Below are 19,474 nucleotides of genomic sequence, written 5' to 3'. Positions count from 1 at the left end.
AAAAAAAAATTTCCTCAACCTTCCTCATATTGGTCTCGCCAGCTGTCCATAGCAAGTGCAGGGGCTCAAGTTTGGCCAGTGGTCACCAACTCTAGTTGTCAGGAAGTGGGGATGCAGTGGTGAACACCAGAGACTTCAGATTGCATGGGCTTCCACCAGGAAGATGCATGATGGAACCTGCCCCCGTAAGAGCCAGGAGAGCAGGCCGACTGCTGAATTTATAGTCAGTAAGCCAGAAAGATGTGGAGACTTTGGAGGTTCACCAGATTTTGCCTGGATTAGAGGGCAAACTGGGGTTGTTTTCCCTGGAGTGGCAGAGGGGAGATCTGATCGAAGTTTAGAAGATTTAAATCAGCTAGTGCCTTTTTCCCAGGAGTGAAATGTCTAATACCAGAGAGAATGCATTTAATATGGGGGGGAGGGGGGAGTTCAAAGGAGATGTGAGGGGCAAGTTTTTTACACAATAGTGGTGAGTGCCTGTGGTGATGGTAGAGTCAGATAAGATAAAGGCATATTGGAAGCTCTTAGAAACAGAATCAGAATCAGGTTTAATATTAGATTAGATTCAACTTTATTGTCATTGTGTCGAGTACAGATACAAGACCAATGAAATGCAATTAGCATCTAACCAGAAGTGCAAAAGAATAGTGTTATTTACAAAATAACTGCGAATAAAAACTAAGTGCTACAGCACACAAATATAAAAGTACTGAGACAGTACAATATGGGTGCAATACTGCTTAGCGCTGATGTGAGGTTCAGCAGGGTCACAGCCTCAGGGAGGAAGCTCTTCCTGTGCCTGCTGGTGCGGGAGCGGAGGCTCCTGTAGTGCCTACTGGATGGGAGGAGAATGAAAAGTCCATGGTTAGGGTGAGATGCATCCTTGATAATGCTTTTCGCCCTGCCCGGGCAGCATTTATGGTAGATGTTCTCAATATCACTGGCATATATTGTGAAATTTGTTGTTGATGTATGGGAATGGGGAATGGGGAAGTTGTGCCGGAACGGGGGACAGGGACAATGTGCGGGGAGAGAGAACGGATGTCATTAGTGACAACTACTCCCTCTCGGCCTGAAGCATTGCTGGTCGATTCCGGTCCATAGATGCTGCTTGACCTGCTGAGTTCCTCCAGGTGTTGCTGTGGATTTCCAAATTCTGCAAAATCTCTGAATTAGTTTCCTTCCGCATGATGGACTGAAAGGCCTTTCCTGTACAGTTCTATGTCAATCAGAATCAGTTTAATATCTCTGGCACATGTAGTGAAATTTGTTGTTTTGCAGCTGCAGTAAAATGCAATACATCATAATAAAAAAAACTATAAATTACAGTAAGTATATTTATTTAAGATTTAAAATATTTGCAGAGAGAGAGAAAAAAAATTATTGAGGCATTCAGAAATCTGATGGTGGAGGGGAAGAAGCTGTTCCTGAATTATTAAGTGAGCATCTTCAGTCTCCTACACCATGTTCTTGATGGTAGCAATGAGAAGAGGGCATTCCCTGGGTGATGGGGGTCCTTCGAGTCAGAATGACAGATGTCAGCTTTTTGAGAGATTGCCTTTAGAACGTGTCCTCAATGCTGGGAAGGCTAGTGCCCATGATGGAGCTGACTGACTTTACAACTTTCTGCAGTTTTTCCAGTCCAGGGCAGAGACCATTCGGCCCATTGTTTTGATTCTAGCCATGAAGAGTGTCAGAACAACCCCACCTCCTCATCCTTCTGCAGAAGGATTTAAATCTGTGTTCTCTTCTCACAGTCTCTTCTATTTAGGGAAAAGGATCCCTCCTCTCCACCCTGACGGGTTCTCTCATTGTCGATTTAGAATGGAGGTGAGGAATTTCTTTCGTCAGAGAGTGGTGAATCTGTAGAATTTGTTGCCACAGGCAGCTGTGGAGGCCAAATTATTGAGTATATTTAAGGCAGAGGTTGATAGAAGGCAGGAGATTGGGGCTGAGGAAAATTGGATCAGCCATGATGAAATGGTGGAGCAGACTTGATGGACCAAATGGCCTAATTCTGCTCCAATATCTTATGGTCATTTCCTGGACCTCAGTTAAATGTCCCCTTCACTCTTTCCCATTCCACAGAAGACAGCTCCAGTTTGGACAGTCTTTCCTTATGAGTATACCCGTCCCCATCTTCGAGGAACATCTCACAATTCCCTTCTGTCCCTTTGCCTCCCTCGCCTCAGTGACCAGAACCCTACCCACTGATCCAGTCCTGACGAAGGGTCTTGGCCCGAAACGTCGACAACGCTTCTCCCTATAGATGCTGCTTGACCTGCTGCGCTCCACCAGCATTTTGTGTGTGTTGATCCAGTCCCTGCCTCGTTCTGGCCCAGTGAGGCCCCCCTGCTCCCACACTCTGTGCTGTGATCAGTAAATGCAGTTGCAGGGCTGAAATGGGATAATTAATCCCAGAGGCTGGCTCAGAATTCCTTCCAGAGTGACATCTTGTGCTGTGTTCACATCTATCGGCAGCATTCAGTTCGAGTTACCTGCTTCAGCGAGGGGTGGGGAGGGGCAGAGCAAGCAGGAGAGAGAGAGAGAGAGAGAGAGAGAGAGAGAGAGAGAGAGGAAGAAGGCCAGAGAAAGAGGGGGAAGGGCAGAGAGGGGGAGGGGAAAAAGGGGGAATGGGGAGAGAGAGTTAAGGGAGGGAAAAAGGGGGAGAGAGAGGGCTGGGAGAGGGAGACCAGTTACAGAGAAAGTGTGATGGAATTCCCAGTTCTCAGCCTGAGCCTTCTCTGCCTCATCTGGACACATGTTAATGTGAGAATCTCTCCCTCTGTCCGCAGTGCTCCAAATTCCGGTCAAAGCCTTGGTTATTCTCTCTCAATTTCCATCCTTCTGACGTTACCTAACATAGCGCAGCACAACACTGGAACAGGCCCTTCGGCCCACAATATTGTGCTCAACCAATGAAATGTCTAACCAAACTAATCACTCCTGCCTATGCAATGTCCATAGAACATAGAACAGTACAGCACAGTACAGGCCCTTCGGCCCACAATGTTATGCCGACCCTTAAACCCTGCCTCCCATATAACCCCCCACCTTAAATTCCTCCATATACCTGTCTAGTAATCTCTTAAACTTCACTAGTGTATCTGCCTCCACCACTGACTCAGGCAGTGCATTCCACGCACCAACCACTCTCTGAGTGAAAAACCTTCCTCTAATATCCCCCTTGAACTTCCCTCCCCTTACCTTAAAACCATGTCCTCTTGTATTGAGCAGTGGTGCCCTGGGGAAGAGGCACTGGCTGTCCACTCTGTCTATTCCTCTTAATATCTTGTATACCTCTATCATGTCTCCTCTCATCCTCCTCCTCTCCAAAGAGTAAAGTCCTAGCTCCCTTAATCTCTGATCATAATCCATACTCTCTAAACCAGGCAGCATCCTGATAAATCTCCTCTGTACCCTTTCCAATGCTTCCACATCCTTCCTATAGTGAGGCAACCAGAATGGGACACAGTACTCCAAGTGTGGCCTAACTAGAGTTTTATAGAGCTGCATCATTACATCGCGACTCTTAAACTCTATCCCTCGACTTATGAAAGCTAACATCCCATAAGCTTTCTTAACTACCTTATCTACCTGTGAGGCAACTTGCAGGCATCTGTGGACATGTACCTCCATTCTCTGCACGTTCCTCATTCCTGCCTCTACCATCACTCCTGGCAATGCATCCCAGGCACCCACCAGTCTCTGCGTGTCTATAAAAAAGAAATTGCCCCACACATCTCCTTTGACCTTTCCCCTCTCACCTTGAACACATGCTCTCCAGTATAAGGGGTGCCACAATATTATAGCTTGGGGCATCAGAGTTCAATTCCAACATCATCTGTAAGGAGTTTGTCTATTCTCCCCATGGAGTGCGTGGGATTCCTCTGGGTGCTTCCGTCTCCTCCCACATCCCAAAGGTGTGTCGGTTAACAGGTTAACTGGTTATTGTAAACTGTCCTGTGATTAGGCTAGGGATAAATATGTGTGTTGTTGGGTGGAGCAGCTCCTTGGGCCGGAGCCGCTTCTGCACCCTCTCCAAGCCTCCAAACCTTCCTGAAATGGGGCAATTAGGACTGATATCACCTCCCTAATTCTCCCATTTCAACCATTTCACTTCCAATCCCCATTCCTGCTTTGGCATGTTAGTCCTTGGCCTCCTCTTCCGCAACAATGAGGTCACTCTCTGGTTGGAGAAACAACACCTCATATTCCATCGATGTAGCCTCCAACTTCTGATAATTTCCCCCTCCCTCTTCCATTCCCCACTCTTCTCCTCACCTACCTACCAATTTCCCCTGGTGCTCTTCCTCCATCCCTTCCTCCGTGTCTTCTTCTTCAGCCCTTTACCTTTTCCACCTATCACCTCCCAGATGCTTACTTCATCCCCCTCTCCCAAACCCATCTGGCTGCACCTATCACCTACAAGGGAAAACCGACAGATATTGGAAATCTATCACCTTCCAGCTCGTTCTCTCTTCCCTTCCCCCTCCTGAGAAAGGGTCTGGCCTGAAGGGTCTGTTCATCTCCACAGATGCTGCCTGGCCTGCTGGATTCCAGCATCTCTTGTGTTCGCTCATTTTAAACCTGTTCCCGTGAGTGTGGGGCACCTGTACTCAGGGAGAACGCGTCTCGGTCAGCGGCACGGTGCCGGGCTGTGCCGGGAGGACAGGCGTGTTCCACGTTGATGCCTCCAGTTTATTCCGGAGAGTTTGTGGACACAGAGGGCGCCAGAGCAGTGACAAACACCAATCCCTGCCCAGTTGTGAAATTTGAGCCGACTAACGTGGCTCCGATATTAGTGACATCACCAAAAGTGATGTTCCAACTTGGAGCGGAGAGTGTACTGTCCAGTTGTGGGCTTGGGACTGTAAATGCTTCCTCCCCCACTCTGTCTGTCCGGCGCCCTGAAGATCCCGGGCAGGAATCGTCCCTGACGGGTCGCACAGGTAAGCAGCGGCCGGTATTTAACTCTGCACTCCGCAACAGGAAGTCTAAAAGTTTTTTTGGGGAAAAAAAAACTCTTTGGCAATTGAGTAAAGTGATTCGGTGCCGTGGGATATTTTTACTGTCTTCAGTTCTGGGAACAACCTTGTTCTTGCCCAGCGGGGGAGAGAGTTGTTGACCAGCGGAGCGTGGAACGGCGGTTACCAGCACACTAGCTTATCCATTGGTTATGGATTGGCGGTTGTTAATCGTTTGTCCGAGAATGTGATCTTCCACCCTGGCCAAGCTCTGGACAGGTGTAAAATTAGCCCTGGAAAAGTTCCCTAGTGTTAGGAGAGTGATTGAGAGTGAACTGTGCTGCTGTTTTTAATCTTTTAAAAAGGCTCTCTCTCTCTCCTTTTGATCAGTCTGGACAACAGAGATACACATCCAGTGAGTTCCTATCGACACGGCTCTCTAATCTGACCGGTCTGTGAAGGAACTTGTATTCCCATAGCACCTCACCCACTGACAGTTTCCCCCCCACTCTGGCCCGGTAGATTTAAGATTCGAAATTGTTTAATGGCATTTCCTGTACATAAGAGTGAAGGAGAACAAAATAATTGTTTATCTGGATCCGATATAGCACAAAAACGCAATTAGGTGAAGAGCACATTTAAAAAAAAATATAGATAGCTTATATCCGTAGATTGATTTGATGACCCTCGGCACAGGAGTGTCTGTACATAAGATGACTCTGACAGGAAATGATAAAGTAGTGGTGTTTGGGGGTGTGGAGGGGTGGGTTAGTGGGTGGAGGTGTTGATCAGCCTCACTGCTTGGGGAAAGGAACTGTTTTGGAGTCTGGTGGTCCTGGTGTGGATGATCCTAATGGGAGTGGGACAAACAGACAGGTAGGGTAGTTTATGTGGTGCAGCTGTTGTATAAAACAAGGCAAAGTTAGCCACAGCAGTCTCTCTCACAGAATTTTGAAACCTTGATCTGATAATCCACTTGTGTGAAGTCAGTTGACTGATTTGAATATTAATCTCCAGGCACAGGGGAGCGTGTTTCATCACAGTTGTAACTGGCTGCATCACTGTCTGCTGTGGAGGGGCCACTGCACAGAGAGTTGTAAACTCAGCCAGCTCCCCCATGGGTCCTAACCTTCCCAGTATTGAGGACATCCTCAAAAGGTGATGCCTCAAAGGCTGCATCCATTATTAAACACTCCCGTTGCCTAGAACATGCCCTCTTCTCATTGTCATCATCAGGGAGGAGGTGCAGGAGCCTGAAGACACACACTCAGCATTTGAGGAACAGCTTCTTCCCCTCCACCATCAGATTTCTGAATGCAAAATGAATCCATGAACACTACCCCACTTTTTTCCCCTCTTTTTGCACTATTAGTTTAACCTAATTTGTTTATATAGTACTGTGTAAATGGCTTCAGCACATATTTATCGAGGGTGCTTAAGACTTTTGCACAGTACCGTAGTAATTCTATGTATTGCAGTGTACTGCTGCAAAAAAAAACAACTTTCATGTATGTGAGTGATGATAAACCTGATTCTGATATGAGTCTCTATTGTGAACTGAGAGTGGGAAGGGGGCAGGGAAAGGGGAAGAGAGAGGAGAGGGAACGGGAAGCACCAGAGTGACATTCTGTAATGAGTACAATGACCTTGCCTGCCTGCAGTCTCAGGGCTGGGTGTGTTTGCACCCAGGAAACCCCCCCCCCCCACACCGTCTCTGGCACTCCTTCTCTGCCAGCTGTCTCACACCCCACCCACGGCACTCCACCCTCACCATTGCCAACATCCTTTGCTCCTGCTAGATTTACAAACTCGCTCTCCACTCCACATTGGCGCATACAGTACAGTGCACACTGTGCGCCAAAGACTTCTGCACAGTACTGTATATTTCATATTGTAGTTTATAGATTTTATTAGTATATATTGCAATGTACCGCTGCCGTAAAACAAGAAGTTTCAGAACACATGTCAGTGACGTTAAACCTGGTTCTGATTCTGATTTTGTCATTTTTTGGTGACTGAAAAGACCATTCAGCCCATTGAGTTTACACTGAAATTCCAAGCAATCCCATCAGTCTTGTTCCCTGTAACCCCTTCTCTCAAAGCCCACACAAATACCCCCCGATTCCCCGACCACGCACGTACACACAGGGTAGTTTACAGTAGCCACTGACCCACATGTGTTTGGGATGTGGGAGGGAAATGTATCTAAGGTAGGATGTGTTAGCATTGGAGATGGTCCAGAGGAGGTTCATGAGATTGATCCCAGAAAATGAAAGGGTTAATATATGAAGAGTGTTTGAATGCTCTGGGCCTGGACTTGCTGGAGTTTAGAAGGACGAGGGGGGATTTCATTGAAACCTATTGAATAATGAAAGGCCTGGATGTTTACTTTTGAGGGAGAGTCTAGAACCAGAAGGCATACAGTGCCTCAGAATACAAGGATGTCCCTTTAGAATCAGAATCAGGTGTCACCGGCATGTATCGCGAACTTTGTTAATTTAGTTGCAGTTCAATATTGAAAGAAAATAAATAAACCATCTACGGCCAGTGTGTATGTGTGTACATACATAATCTCAAATAGATTAAAAATAGTGCAAAAACAGAAATAGTATATATTTTTATATAAAAGTGAGGTAGTGTTTATGGGTTCAATGTCCATTTAGGAATTGGATGGTAGAGTGGAAGAAGCTGTTCCTGAGTCGCTGAGTGTGTGCCTTCAGGCTCCTGTACCTCCTCCCTGATGGTAACAGTGAGGAGAGGGCATGTCCTGGGTAATGGGGGGGTCCTTAATGACGGATGCCAACTTTTTGAAGGTGTTCGCGATGCTGTGTTGGCAAGTGCTGGTGGCCGAGCTGGCTGAGCATCTGATCCTGTGCAGTGACCCCTCCAGACCAGACGGTGATGTAACCAGTCACAATTCTCCCCATGGTACATCTGTAGAAATTTGCTAGAGTCCATGGTGACATCCCAAATCTCCACAAACTCTGAATGAAATATAGCCACTGATGTGCTGCATTTGTGTTTATGAGGTGGGGGTCCTGATTTTAGCAAAGCATCGAAAACACAGCAGTACTCCCCTCACCCCAGCGTTGTGATCACCACTCCAAGCTGTATGGTGTAAGTGAACATGATTGGGCAGTGGATCCCAGAGCAATAAACCTGGCCAATGATAAATATAAATCTAATTTGTTTTATTACTGTCACGTGTACCAAGGCTCAGTGAAAAACTTTGCCTCTGTACAGGTCATTCAGTCAGTAAAGGGAAAGCTCCAAGAGATTGCAGAGAAAGGTGTTGCAGTTACAGACAAAGCAACACATACCACATGCTGGAGGAGCTCAGAATGTCAGGCAGCACCTTTCAAAATGAATAACAGTTGACGTTTTGGTCCTGATGAAGGGTATCACCTCGAAATGCCATCCATTTATTCATACAATAAGATAAAGAACACAATAATAATAAAAAATCACAATAAAAATAACAATACGAGATACCTCGTATTCTGAGGGCAGCCTCCAACCTGATGGCATGAATATCAGTTTCTCCTTCCGGTTTAAAAAAAAAGTTTCCTTCCTATTCCCTCTTCTGCTCCCCACTCTGGCCTTTTACTTCTTTTCACCTGCCTCTGGGTTCCCTCCTTCGCTTTCCTCCTGTGGTCCCCTCTCCTCTCCTATCAGATTGCTTCCTCTCTAGCCCTTTACCTTTCCTACCCATCTGGATTCACCCATCACCTTCTTGTTATCGTCCTTCCTCTCCCCCCCCCCCCCCCCGCCCCCACCACCTTTTTATTCTGGCATCTTTCCCCTTCGTTTTCAGTCCTGATGAAGGATCTCAGCCCAAAATGTCGACTTCCTATTCATTTCCACAGATGCTTCCCGCCCTGCTGAGTTCCTCCAGCATGTTGTGTGTACATAGATTGATTGTATGTCCATAAAGTGACACGAGGCTGTACATAAGGTGACTGATGGGAAATAATAAAGCACTGGTGTTATTGGATGGAGGTGTTGACCAGCCTTACTGCTTGGGGAGAAGAACTGTTTTTGAGTCTGATGGTCCTGGTGGGGATGCTATGTAGCCTCCTCCCTGATGGGAGTGGGACCAACAGTCCATGGGCAGGGTGGGTGGGATCCTTCATGAGGTTACTGGCCTTCCTGTGACAATGCCCTTGACAGAAGGTAGACTGGTGCTGGTGATGGGTTGCAGGCAGATAATGGGTTAACAAGGTAGACAGTGAGGTTCAGAGTCCATTTTCTTGTACTAGGAGACTGTTCAGGAGCAGTGCCTGAAGCTGTTTTCAGCTCGCCAGCTTGTGCTTTCAGGCTTTTTGCTCTTCTTGCTGTTATTTTCTTGTTCTGATTTGTTGTGTCCTCTGTTGTTCTGGTGTCAGAATGTGTGTTGATACTTGTGGCACATCCTTGGGTTGTGATGGTTGTTAATGCAAACGATGCATTTCACTGTATGTTTCGATGTCCATGTGATAAATAAATCTGAATCTGAATCTTCTGCCCGAAGGGAGAGGGGAGAAGAGAAAATGTTCATAGTATTTGATTATGCTAGCTACTTTACTGAGGCAATGGAAAATGTAGACAGAGCCCATGGAGGGGATGCTGGTTTCTGTGATGAGCTGAGCTGTGTCCACACTCTCTTCAGTTTCTTGCGGTTATGGGCCATACCAAGCCATGGTGTTTCTGGATCGGATACTTGCTATGGAGTACTGATTCATGACTTGTGATCAAAGGCGATGAAATTTCAAAGTGGTTTTCGCTGGATGTAAATGCTTTGGAATGTGTATAAATTATGCTCTTTATAAAGTTTAAATTGCTGTTGTTAATGGTTAGGGCAGTTTCCTGAGATCATTTACACAACTCATGCAGATCTTTGATTCTTTAATCAGTTTGGGGTGTCTGGATGTGAGGGAGCGCTGAGGAAGCAGTTAAGGGGCCAAAGGAAATGGCTGTGTAATGAGCCTCCGTCGGTTGAAGTGATGTAATAACTGCTTTAATACTCTGGAGAGCAGCCGAGGGTTCTCGACCAAATTCAAAAGAAAATATTAATGAATTGGCAATGTTCCCAGCTACCCAGGCTGCTAGGATATTGCAAAGTACTCAGGTAAAACTTGGCAAGTTCAGGAATGCCTGGGGCCATTCAGAGATTCAACAGATCCCCAGGTGCAAAGTTGATTAAAGTTTAGATTTATTTGTTATGTACATCGAAACATGCGTCGTTTGCGTCAACAGTCAAAACACACTGAGGATGTGTTGGGAGCTTCCACCACCAACATAGTATGCCTACAATTTACTAATCACAACCCGTACGCCTTTGGAATGTGGGAGATAACCGGATCGCTTGGAGAAACTGGGAGAATGTACCAACTCCCTACAGAGAGCATCGAGCTTGAGCCTGGGTTGCTGAGGCTCTAAAGCATTATATTGACCACTACGCTACCATAATGCTCAGGTTTCTGTGTGGCCTCGTATTGGAAGCAGGTGTATGATGCTGTGTTGGTGGGCAAGGGGGAAGATACCACTCACCAACCTGCGTTGTCCCTTCAAGATTGTCTAATGCCATTCCCAGTACACAAGTGTATCGAGGCCAAAGTTGGTCAGAATAAGCCGTGGATGCTGTCTGGATACGCAAGCCAGGGCAGAATGATATGGAGAGCAAGCTCCCCCCACCATCTCCTCGCATCAGATGAAGAAAATGATAGTCTGGCACCAACATGGGCACGAGTTGCCAGTCTGCATTGAACTCAATGTGGGACTGCCAAAGGGACCCCAGCTCTGGACTTTTCCCTCGGGGTTTACTCCTGAAGCCTTCCCCCTGAGTGGGTCTAGCTGCAAGGCAGCAGAGCTTTGAGATCAGAGTTTTCCTTCTAGATGAGCTTCCAACCGCGACTGACGAGCCCCATCTGCCCGAAGCGACTGGTTTTATGGTGCCAGTAACCCAGCTTTGCCCCTTCTCCTGTCCATGGAAATGGTTCTGCCAGGCTTAGTAGCTGAGCCACAGGTGAAGGCCAGGAGCTGGACTTGATTGTCAGAGGCTATTTGAGACACACACCATTGGGAGCATTTAATAGGTAGTGGGAGCTTATTCTCACCACAATCATCCTTGCCCCCACCCCCCCAACCCCATCCTGCAATGACAAACTTAAGGAATCAATATACAAGTGCATTGGAGAATACTTCTGATCCGATGCAGCATTTTTTTTAAAAAAGAGGAAAAAATAACAGAAATAATCAGGAAAGCTCAGCTACGCTTGTACTTTCTGAGGAGGCTGAAGGCAGCTGGACTTTGCACATCTGGATTCACGTTGTTCTGCATTCATTTTCAAAGTACATTTATTATCAAAGTTTGTATACTACATACAACCTGAACATCTGTCTCCTTACAGACAGCCACAAAACAAAGAACCCCAGTAGAACCCATTAAAGAGGAGCATTAAACGTCCAATATGCAGGAAATAGAAATAAATCGTGCAAACAGTTAAAGTAAGCAAATAACATTCAGAACTGAAGTTGACGAGAGTGAGTTCACTGGCGATCCAGAAGCCCGTTAGTTGCAGGTCGCAGCCTCAGTTCAGCGCAGAGACGTGTAAACTTCACCGGCCCCTCCTTTGCCTCTGGCTGTGTCACCCTGGCCTGGTGTTTAAATCGGTCAAACAGCACATTGGTCCTCGCTCTTTGGCCTGGCCCTGCCTCTTGCATACACTCTTGGACCCAGGACAGAGAGCGAGGAACAACCTAAGGGTTTTAAAAAATTTTGCAGAAGCGGGAACTCTTCCTCCAATGTCACTCCCTGGTTTTGACCAAAGGACTGATCACCTCATCACCGTTCGTGGGGTTTTACTGGGCACTTGTGTCTCAGTGTGGTGCCTGCCTGCCCTCCCGCAGGGGGGCTCTGATTGCAGTGTCTGGGAGTCACATGCAACTGGAAGTTGATCCTTCGTCTGGAGCTAACTGAATAGGGCAGATATTAATTAAGGTGAGAACCAGTCTTAAGTTCTTAATGTTGATTGTAAATTGCAGACTGTACATTGAAGTTAAAAGCATGCCTTTGCACTGTCTGCAGAGCACAGACTAAGAGATATAGTTTGCAAAATGGTAACCGTGAGAGGTTCACATTAGATTCAGCCAGACATTAAGACAATGGGGTTGTGATAATCAGCCTGCAGCAATCCAGGCAACATCGGCTAAGTTATTTGCACTATTGTGACTGAGTTCAATGTGTCAGGCTAGACTGATGTTGTCACTTAGCAGATTAAACATGGTCATAGGGGTGACGGGGTGGAGATACATCTCTACCAAAGGAGGTGTAAGGTGCTCCTTCCCTCCACTAACTTGCAGGTCACCCTTGGGCAAGGTGTAGCACCTGCTCAGCCTCCCACACGCCCGATCAGGGTCACTTGAAGCCATGGGAGCGGGTGGTGGATGGTCGTATGAGCAGCCGGTACATATCACATGTGACCACTGACACCAGGCAGACAATCTCGGAAGAGTATTGATAATGGCTGGGGACACCCGTCTTGTAAAGACACTGGCCAGAAGAAGGCAATGGCAAACCACTTCTGTAGAAGAGTTTGCCAAGAACAATCATGGTCACAGACCATGATCGCTGATATCATATAACATGGTACATAATGATAATGATGGTGATTGTGAGGTTGGAGAGTCAACTCACGTAGAACTAATCTTGGCTGTCTTTTAGTTTGTTCCAGCAGGGGTGTTTGAACATTCAGAGCAGTTTGTAATTCAAAGCAAGCATTGTCAGCCCAAAGTATTGAAGTAAATGATGTAATTGAATTGGTTTAGAATCACCTATTGATCTTGAAGATCTAAAAACGTGATGTACTTTAGGATTTATGAGGCTCTACCGCGAGTGTCTCTAGGAGAACTCTCCTCGTGGCGATGAATATAGGCTTGTATCTCACCATATCCTGTGTCTCTCCGGTGTCTTTGATCACAGCTACAACAGAGTTTGTGACTGTTCTACTCTGTTGTTGCTCTATGGATTATTTATGCATATTACTGTCGTTTACTGTTTTACTGCAAAACAACAAATTTCATAATGTATGTCAGTGTTAATAAACCTGATGTTGATTCTGACTGTGGGCGACAGACTGTACGGATGGCATTGAGGTTGAGGGGAATTGATGCTGGGGAGAGGAATGAGGAACCCCCTGCCCTTGCCTTTCTCATTGTGCTGTACAAACCATTGGTGAAACTGCACTTGGAACATTGTACACAGTTGGTAGAACATAGAACTTTATAGCACAGTTCAGGCTCTTCGGCCCATAATGTTGTGCTGACCTTTTAAGCTACCCTAAGATCAGTCTAGCCCTCCCCTCCCAAATAACCCTCCTTTATTTTCCCATTATCCATGTGCCTGTCTTAAGAGTCTCTTAAGTCTCCCTTGTGTATCTGCCTCTATCACTGCCTCTGGCAGCGCGTTCCACCATTAAAAATAAATCTACCTCTGATATCTCCCTATGCTTTCCTCCAATCATTTTAAAATTGCACCCTCTTGGATTAGTCACTTCTGTTCTGGGAAATGTCTCCGGCTGTCCGCTCGATCCATGCCTCTTATCGTCTTGTATAACTCATTCAGGTTGCCGCTGAAGGAAACACGTCATTAAACTGAGAGGGCAGTGAAAATGCTGCCAAGACTTGAGGTACTGAGTTGTAGGAACTCTCTCTCGTTCCAGCATTTTCATGGTCACCACTTGTTCATTCCAGATGTAATTTTAATCCTGCAGCTGGGGTAGGGGGGGCATCTGCGCGCACACATGCAGATCACCAGCTACTAGTCCAGTAACTTCACCTTTCTCTCTCTGCCTATCTATCAAGTTATTTCGAGACACAGCATGGAACAGACCCTTCGTGCCCACCAAGATGCGATGCCCAATTTAACCCTAACCTAAACACAGGTACAATTTACAATGACCAATTAAAATACTAACTCCGGTACATTTTCGGACAGTGTGAGGAACGGACAAGTTTGGTTATAGAGGATGCTGGAATTGAATTCTAAACTCCAGTGCCCAGAGCTGAAATAGCGGCACGCTAACCACTACCATTATGCCATCCTCTGAACTCTCCCCTCATTGGAGGGAAGATTTGGGGATAGTGAATTCCTCATCGGAGGGTGTTGTGAGTTGGGGAGGGAGCTGAGTGACTGGAGGACACAGGGTGATGGGTTTCAGGCAGAGGGAAAATGAGGGAGATGCTGTTTGCACGGACACAGATCTGGGGGGTGTTGCCTGAACAGGCGGTGGAAGCAGGTTCAACAGGAACGTTAAAAATAGACAAGGTATGTGTAAAGGAAATGTTTCGAGGTTTGTTCAGACAGGAGCAGCCCATAGCGTTCCACATAATGGAAATAGGCCATTCAGCCCAACCTGTCTGTGCTAGCCAAGCCAGTTCTGTTTGCCTGTATTTGACCGTCTACACCTTTCCTATCGGTGTAACTGTCTGAATGTCTTTTTAAGTGTTGGTGTAGCTACCTGTGTCACTTCCTTTGTCAGCTCGTTCTGTGTACCCAGCACCCTCTCTGCTGGTGCCAGACGACATTTGCGGGCTGCGCCTAGCACACCCTTGGGTGTGTTGGTTGTCAACACAAACAACACATTTCACTGTGTGTTTTGATGTGATAAATAAACTTCAGAGTCAGAATCTGGTTTATTATCACTGGCACGTGACGTGAAATTTGTTAACTTAGCAGCAGCAGTTCAATGCAATACATAATCTAGCAGAGAGAGAAAAAAATAAATAAACAAGTAAATTAATTGTGTATATTGAATAGATATAAAAACGTGCAAAAACAGAAATGCTGTATGTTTTTAAAAAAAAGTGAGTTAGTGTCCATTGAGGAATCGGATAGCAGAGGGGAAGAAGCTGTTCCTGAATCGCTGAGTGTGTGCTTTCAGGCTTCTGTATCTCCTCCCTGATGGTAACAATGAGAAAAGGGCATGCCCTGGGTGCTGGAGGTCCTTAATAATGGACACTGCCTTTCTGAGACACCGCTCCCTGAAGATGTCCTGGGTACAAGATGGAGCTGACTAGATTTACAGTCTTTTGCAGCTTCTTTCAGTCCTGTGCAGTAGCCCCTCCATATCAGACAGTGATGAAGCCTGTCAGAATGCTCTCCACGGTACAACTATAGAAGTTTTTGAGTGTATTTGTTGATATGCCAAATTGCTTCAAACTCCTAATAAAGTACAGCTGCTGTCTTGCCTTCTTTATAACTACATCAATATGTTGGGATGAGGTTAGATCTTCGAAGATCATGACATACAGGAACTTGAAGCTGCTCACTCTCTCCACTTCTGATCCCTCTATGAGGATTGGTATGTGTTCCTTCATCTTACCCTTCCTGAAGTCCACAATCAGCTCTTGCGTCTTACTGACGTTGAGTGCCAGGTTGTTGCTGCGGCACCACTCCACTAGTTGGCATATCTCACTCCTGTACGCCCTCTCGTCTCCACCTGAGATTCTACCAATAATGGTTGCATCATGAAAGGTTACTCTGCAAGTCCCCTTTAAATCTCTCCTCTCACCTATGCCATCTAGTTTGCAATTCTCACTTGCTGGGAGAAAGCCAGGGGCATTTATCCTATAGATATCCCTCGTTCCCCTCTCACCCTATCTGTGCCCCTCCTGGTTTCATATTGCTCCGTTCCACCCAGGGGAGACTGTGTCGGAGGCGTTGAGGCACGCGGGGGTGGGGGCAGGCCTCTCCCGTCAATGCTGCTCTCCAACGTTCGCTGGGTGGAAGAAAGGTGGATTGCGTTCATCTGCAGCTGTAGTATGAAGGACTGCTGCGGGCTTGTTCTTACAGAAACGTGGCTCTGGGATGTTATCCCATGCACCACAGTTTACAGGCCATGACACAGGGACTTGTCGGCATGGTAACGTAGTGATTAGCAGAACACTATTACAGTGCCACCCTCACAGATTCAATTCCTGCCGCTGTCAGTAAGGAGTTTGTATTTTTTTTGTGAGTAAGTAGCATGCGTATGTCTATATATTATAGTAACTGTGTTCTCCTGCTATTGTACTTATCGAGGGACATAGTCTGGGTGCAGGTCAATGGAAGTAGGCAGTTTAAGTGGTTTGGCATGGACTCGATGGGCTGAAGGGCCTATTCCTGTGTTGTACTTTTCTATGACTCTATAACTCTACTAAAAATTAAATAAGCAGCATAAAAGGAGCGAATAATAGTGAGGTAGTGTACATGGGTTCATTGTCCATTGAGAAATCTGATGGTGGTGGGGAAGAAGCTGTTCCTGAATCGCTGAGTGTGAGTCTTAAGGTTCCTGGTCGTAGCAACGAGAAGAGGGCATGTCCTCGGTGATGGGGTGGTTAGTGGTAGATGCCACCTTTTGGAGGCATCGCCTTTTGTAGGTGCCCGTAATGTCCTGTGTGGTTTCTTGTTTTGCATTGGATGATCTAACAGTGTTTTGTCTCCTGTTAATGTTTCAGGGTCAACGATGCGTGAGGGAGAACATTAGTTCACTTGGCCAGGGCTGAGGTGTAGGAATCCCACTTCGTTCTGCTGGGGGACGAGGCCATGGGTGAGAATGACAGTGACAAGGGCAACCAGGCCGGGCAGCTCTTTGAAAACTTTGTGCAGGCATCGACTTTCCGGGGAACGCTGCAGGCTTTCCACATTCTTTGCCGCCAACTGGATCTCGACCCCCTGGAGCACCAGGTGTTCTACTGCAACCTGAAGTCGAGGGTCAATACCTGGAAGGCCAAAGCCCTTTGGAACAAGCTCGACAAACAGAGCAGTCACAAGGAGTACAAGAAGGGCAACGCGTGCCCTGACACACAGGTGAGGCGTGTTTACGCACAGTGACCCTCTGATATCCAGGGCAGTTGGTCAGCTCATGTCCAAACCAATGCAGCATGTTGGAAACAGGACTGGTGTTGGAATTGGTTTAATATTATATTATTATTATTATTATTATTATTATTATTTACTTGTTGCAAACCAGTCAGAAGCTTTCACTAGTAGATCATAGGAGCAGAATTAGGCCATTTGGCCCATCAAGTCTACTCTACCATTCTATCATGGCTGATATTTTTTCCTCACCTCATTTCCCACCTCCTCCATCCACCTTCCCCTCACCTGGTCTCACCTGTCACCTGCCAGTTTGCAAAGTGAGTAGAGCAGGGGGCTAAGCACACAGCCTTGCTGATGGAGATTGGGGAGGAGTTGTGGTTACCAATCAGAACTGACTGGGGTCTGCAACAGAGGAAATGAAGTAACCAGTGGCACAAGGAGGTATTGAGGCCAAGGTCTAGGACACGGGTTCCCGACCTTTTTTTATGCCATGGATGCTTGTCATTAACCGAGGGGTCCTTGGACTCCAGGTTGGAAATCCCTGATCTAGGAGCTTATTGAATAGTCTGAGGGGATGATAGTATTGAATGCCGAGCTGTAGTCAGTGAAGAGCATAATGATGTGTGCACCTGTGCTGTCCAGATGTTCCAGGGTTGAATGCAGTGAGATGGTGTCTGCTGAGGACCTGTTGCACCAGTTTGAGATCAGAGTTTTCCTTCTCCTGCCAACCACAGCTGATGAGCCTCTTCTGCCCAAAGCAACTGGTTTTAAGGCACTAGTTACCCACCTTTGCCCCTTCTCCTGTCAGTAGAACTGGTACCTCTGGGCTTAGTAGCTAAGCCACACGTGAAGGCCAGAAGTCGGACTTGGTTGTCAGAGGCTATTTGAGATGCATGCCATTGGGAGCATTTAATAGTTATAGGGAGCTTGTCCCCACTACTCTCCCCCCCCCCCCCCCCGTATAATAAACTTAAGATGTGAAGGGAGTGTTGTATGTAATGAAAGATTTGAAGGGACGAAAGGGGGAGATGTATCCTTAAAGAATGCAGGAATCCAGTTCAGACTGACAGTTCTCATGCTGCACTGTGGTACGAACAGGCCTCGGTGTGCAGGCTGTCTGAGACGCTAAGGGACATTTAATAGAAGCCAGACTCACTTGTGGAAACGTGTGGTAACCCAGCAGAGATAACCTCTGAAACCCAGAGATCTGGATTGCCACCTTAAATGGCAAGAGGAGCAAGAATGTCTGCGGCCTCCTCCCTTCCTCACTCCCGGGCTATTTTGGGATGCTGTCCCTACACCGAGAACAGAATTCCACGGATTTTTGTGCTGTGGGGCTGTGACAGCCTCTGGTGCTGATCACTGGCACAAGGGACACTCTGGGCTGTGAGGGGGGTCAGCATTCCCCAGGGAGACCTCAACCCTGCTACAGCTGGGCACAGGCACCCATGAGGGATCAGCACTCAGGCAGTGGCAGTCACTGGAAACAATCTCACACCAGCACTCAGAGTCCCGGTATCGAGCTGTCTCACTGCTATTGAAATGCAATCCTTTGAGATCCTCTCTTTTCCAGACTCAAACGTACTTTTCCTCTTCGCCCCCCCCCCCCCACTGTTACCACCACTCTTTCCCCCAGTCTTTTCCACTTTTACCCCCACTGTGTTCCTCTGTCCTCCTCCTTTCTCCCTTCCCCCTGCTTTCACTCTCTATCCCCTTCACCCCTTCCCCATCCTTTCTCTTCCCTTCTCCTCTGTTCCTGATGCACCATCAATAACTCTGAGACGTGGGTTAAGGTAGGCTTTTATTGGCTGGAAGAAAGCACAAGCAGCAAGTGACCACCACACAACATCCTGGAGACTGAGGAAGGGTCTGTGTCTCCAATCGCCTTTATACCGGGGTCCGTGGGAGGAGCCACAGGAGCAGTCAGCTGGGGGGGCGGGGGGGGGGGGCTGTCCAGACAGGTATATGTAGTTCACCACAGTTTCCCCCCCCCTCACTGTTTCCCCAACCTCACCCCAGTGTTTTCCCTCCTTGTCCCTAACCCATATGTCTTTGGAAAGTGTGAGGGAACCGGAGGACTCCAAGGAAGCCGTGGTCACATGGAGGATATTTAAACTCCTCCTCCCCCCCTGTTCCCACCACCTCCCCATTCACCCCCCCCCCCCCATCCATAACCCATATGTCTCTGGAACGTGGTCACGGGTAAACCTTACAGACGCTGGCAGGAATTGAACTCTGAACTCGGGAATGCCCCGAGCTGTAATAGTGTCGTGCTGACCGCTGCGCTATCGTGGCGCTCTGTGTGAACTGTACGCAGGACCTTGGACCCTGTGTCAACCACAAACCAATTTACCATTTTTATCTGCTTTCCCTTAAACGTCGTTACTATTTCCCACAGGCCGCACGGCAGCTAATCTGTTCCGAGCAAGCTTCCAGTTCAAGCACTGTGAAAGTGTCCAGTGCTCTCTGTTGCCAGTGTTGGTTTGAAGGGTGTGTGTCAGCACCAGGACTCTGGGGGAACATCCACAGTGTTGACAACACTGATACGTTTGCTAATTCTACATCAGTTGGAGAGAAGCAGTCTAACGGTAGCAGAGCAGTTAGTGAGATTCTATTACCGCTCGTGGCGTCGGAGTTCTGTGTTTAATTCCAACATCATCTGTAAGGT

The 19,474-nt window shown here is 47.2% G+C and overlaps 1 protein-coding gene across 13 annotated transcripts in view; it reads left to right on the top strand.

Moving 5' to 3' along the window:
* LOC140729753 (F-actin-monooxygenase MICAL2-like) overlaps positions 1-19,474 on the top strand; it is a 261,577-nt gene that overhangs the window by 65,775 nt on the left and 176,328 nt on the right. For 12 of the 13 annotated variants that reach the window (XM_073049926.1, XM_073049935.1, XM_073049934.1 and 9 more), the window contains exon 2: positions 16,443-16,794. In XM_073049926.1, the coding sequence (XP_072906027.1) occupies positions 16,531-16,794 (264 nt within the window). In that variant the 5' untranslated portion in view covers positions 16,443-16,530. Of the gene's footprint in view, positions 1-4,794; positions 4,953-16,442; positions 16,795-19,474 lie in introns of those variants that run through there. The other variant, XM_073049925.1, reaches the window with a different exon arrangement.

This window comes from Hemitrygon akajei, chromosome 6 (assembly GCF_048418815.1).
Source record: "Hemitrygon akajei chromosome 6, sHemAka1.3, whole genome shotgun sequence".
Lineage (NCBI taxonomy): Eukaryota > Metazoa > Chordata > Chondrichthyes > Myliobatiformes > Dasyatidae > Hemitrygon > Hemitrygon akajei.
The sequence above is the reverse complement of the archived record's forward strand: the minus strand, read 5'-3'. Positions and strand labels throughout refer to the sequence as shown.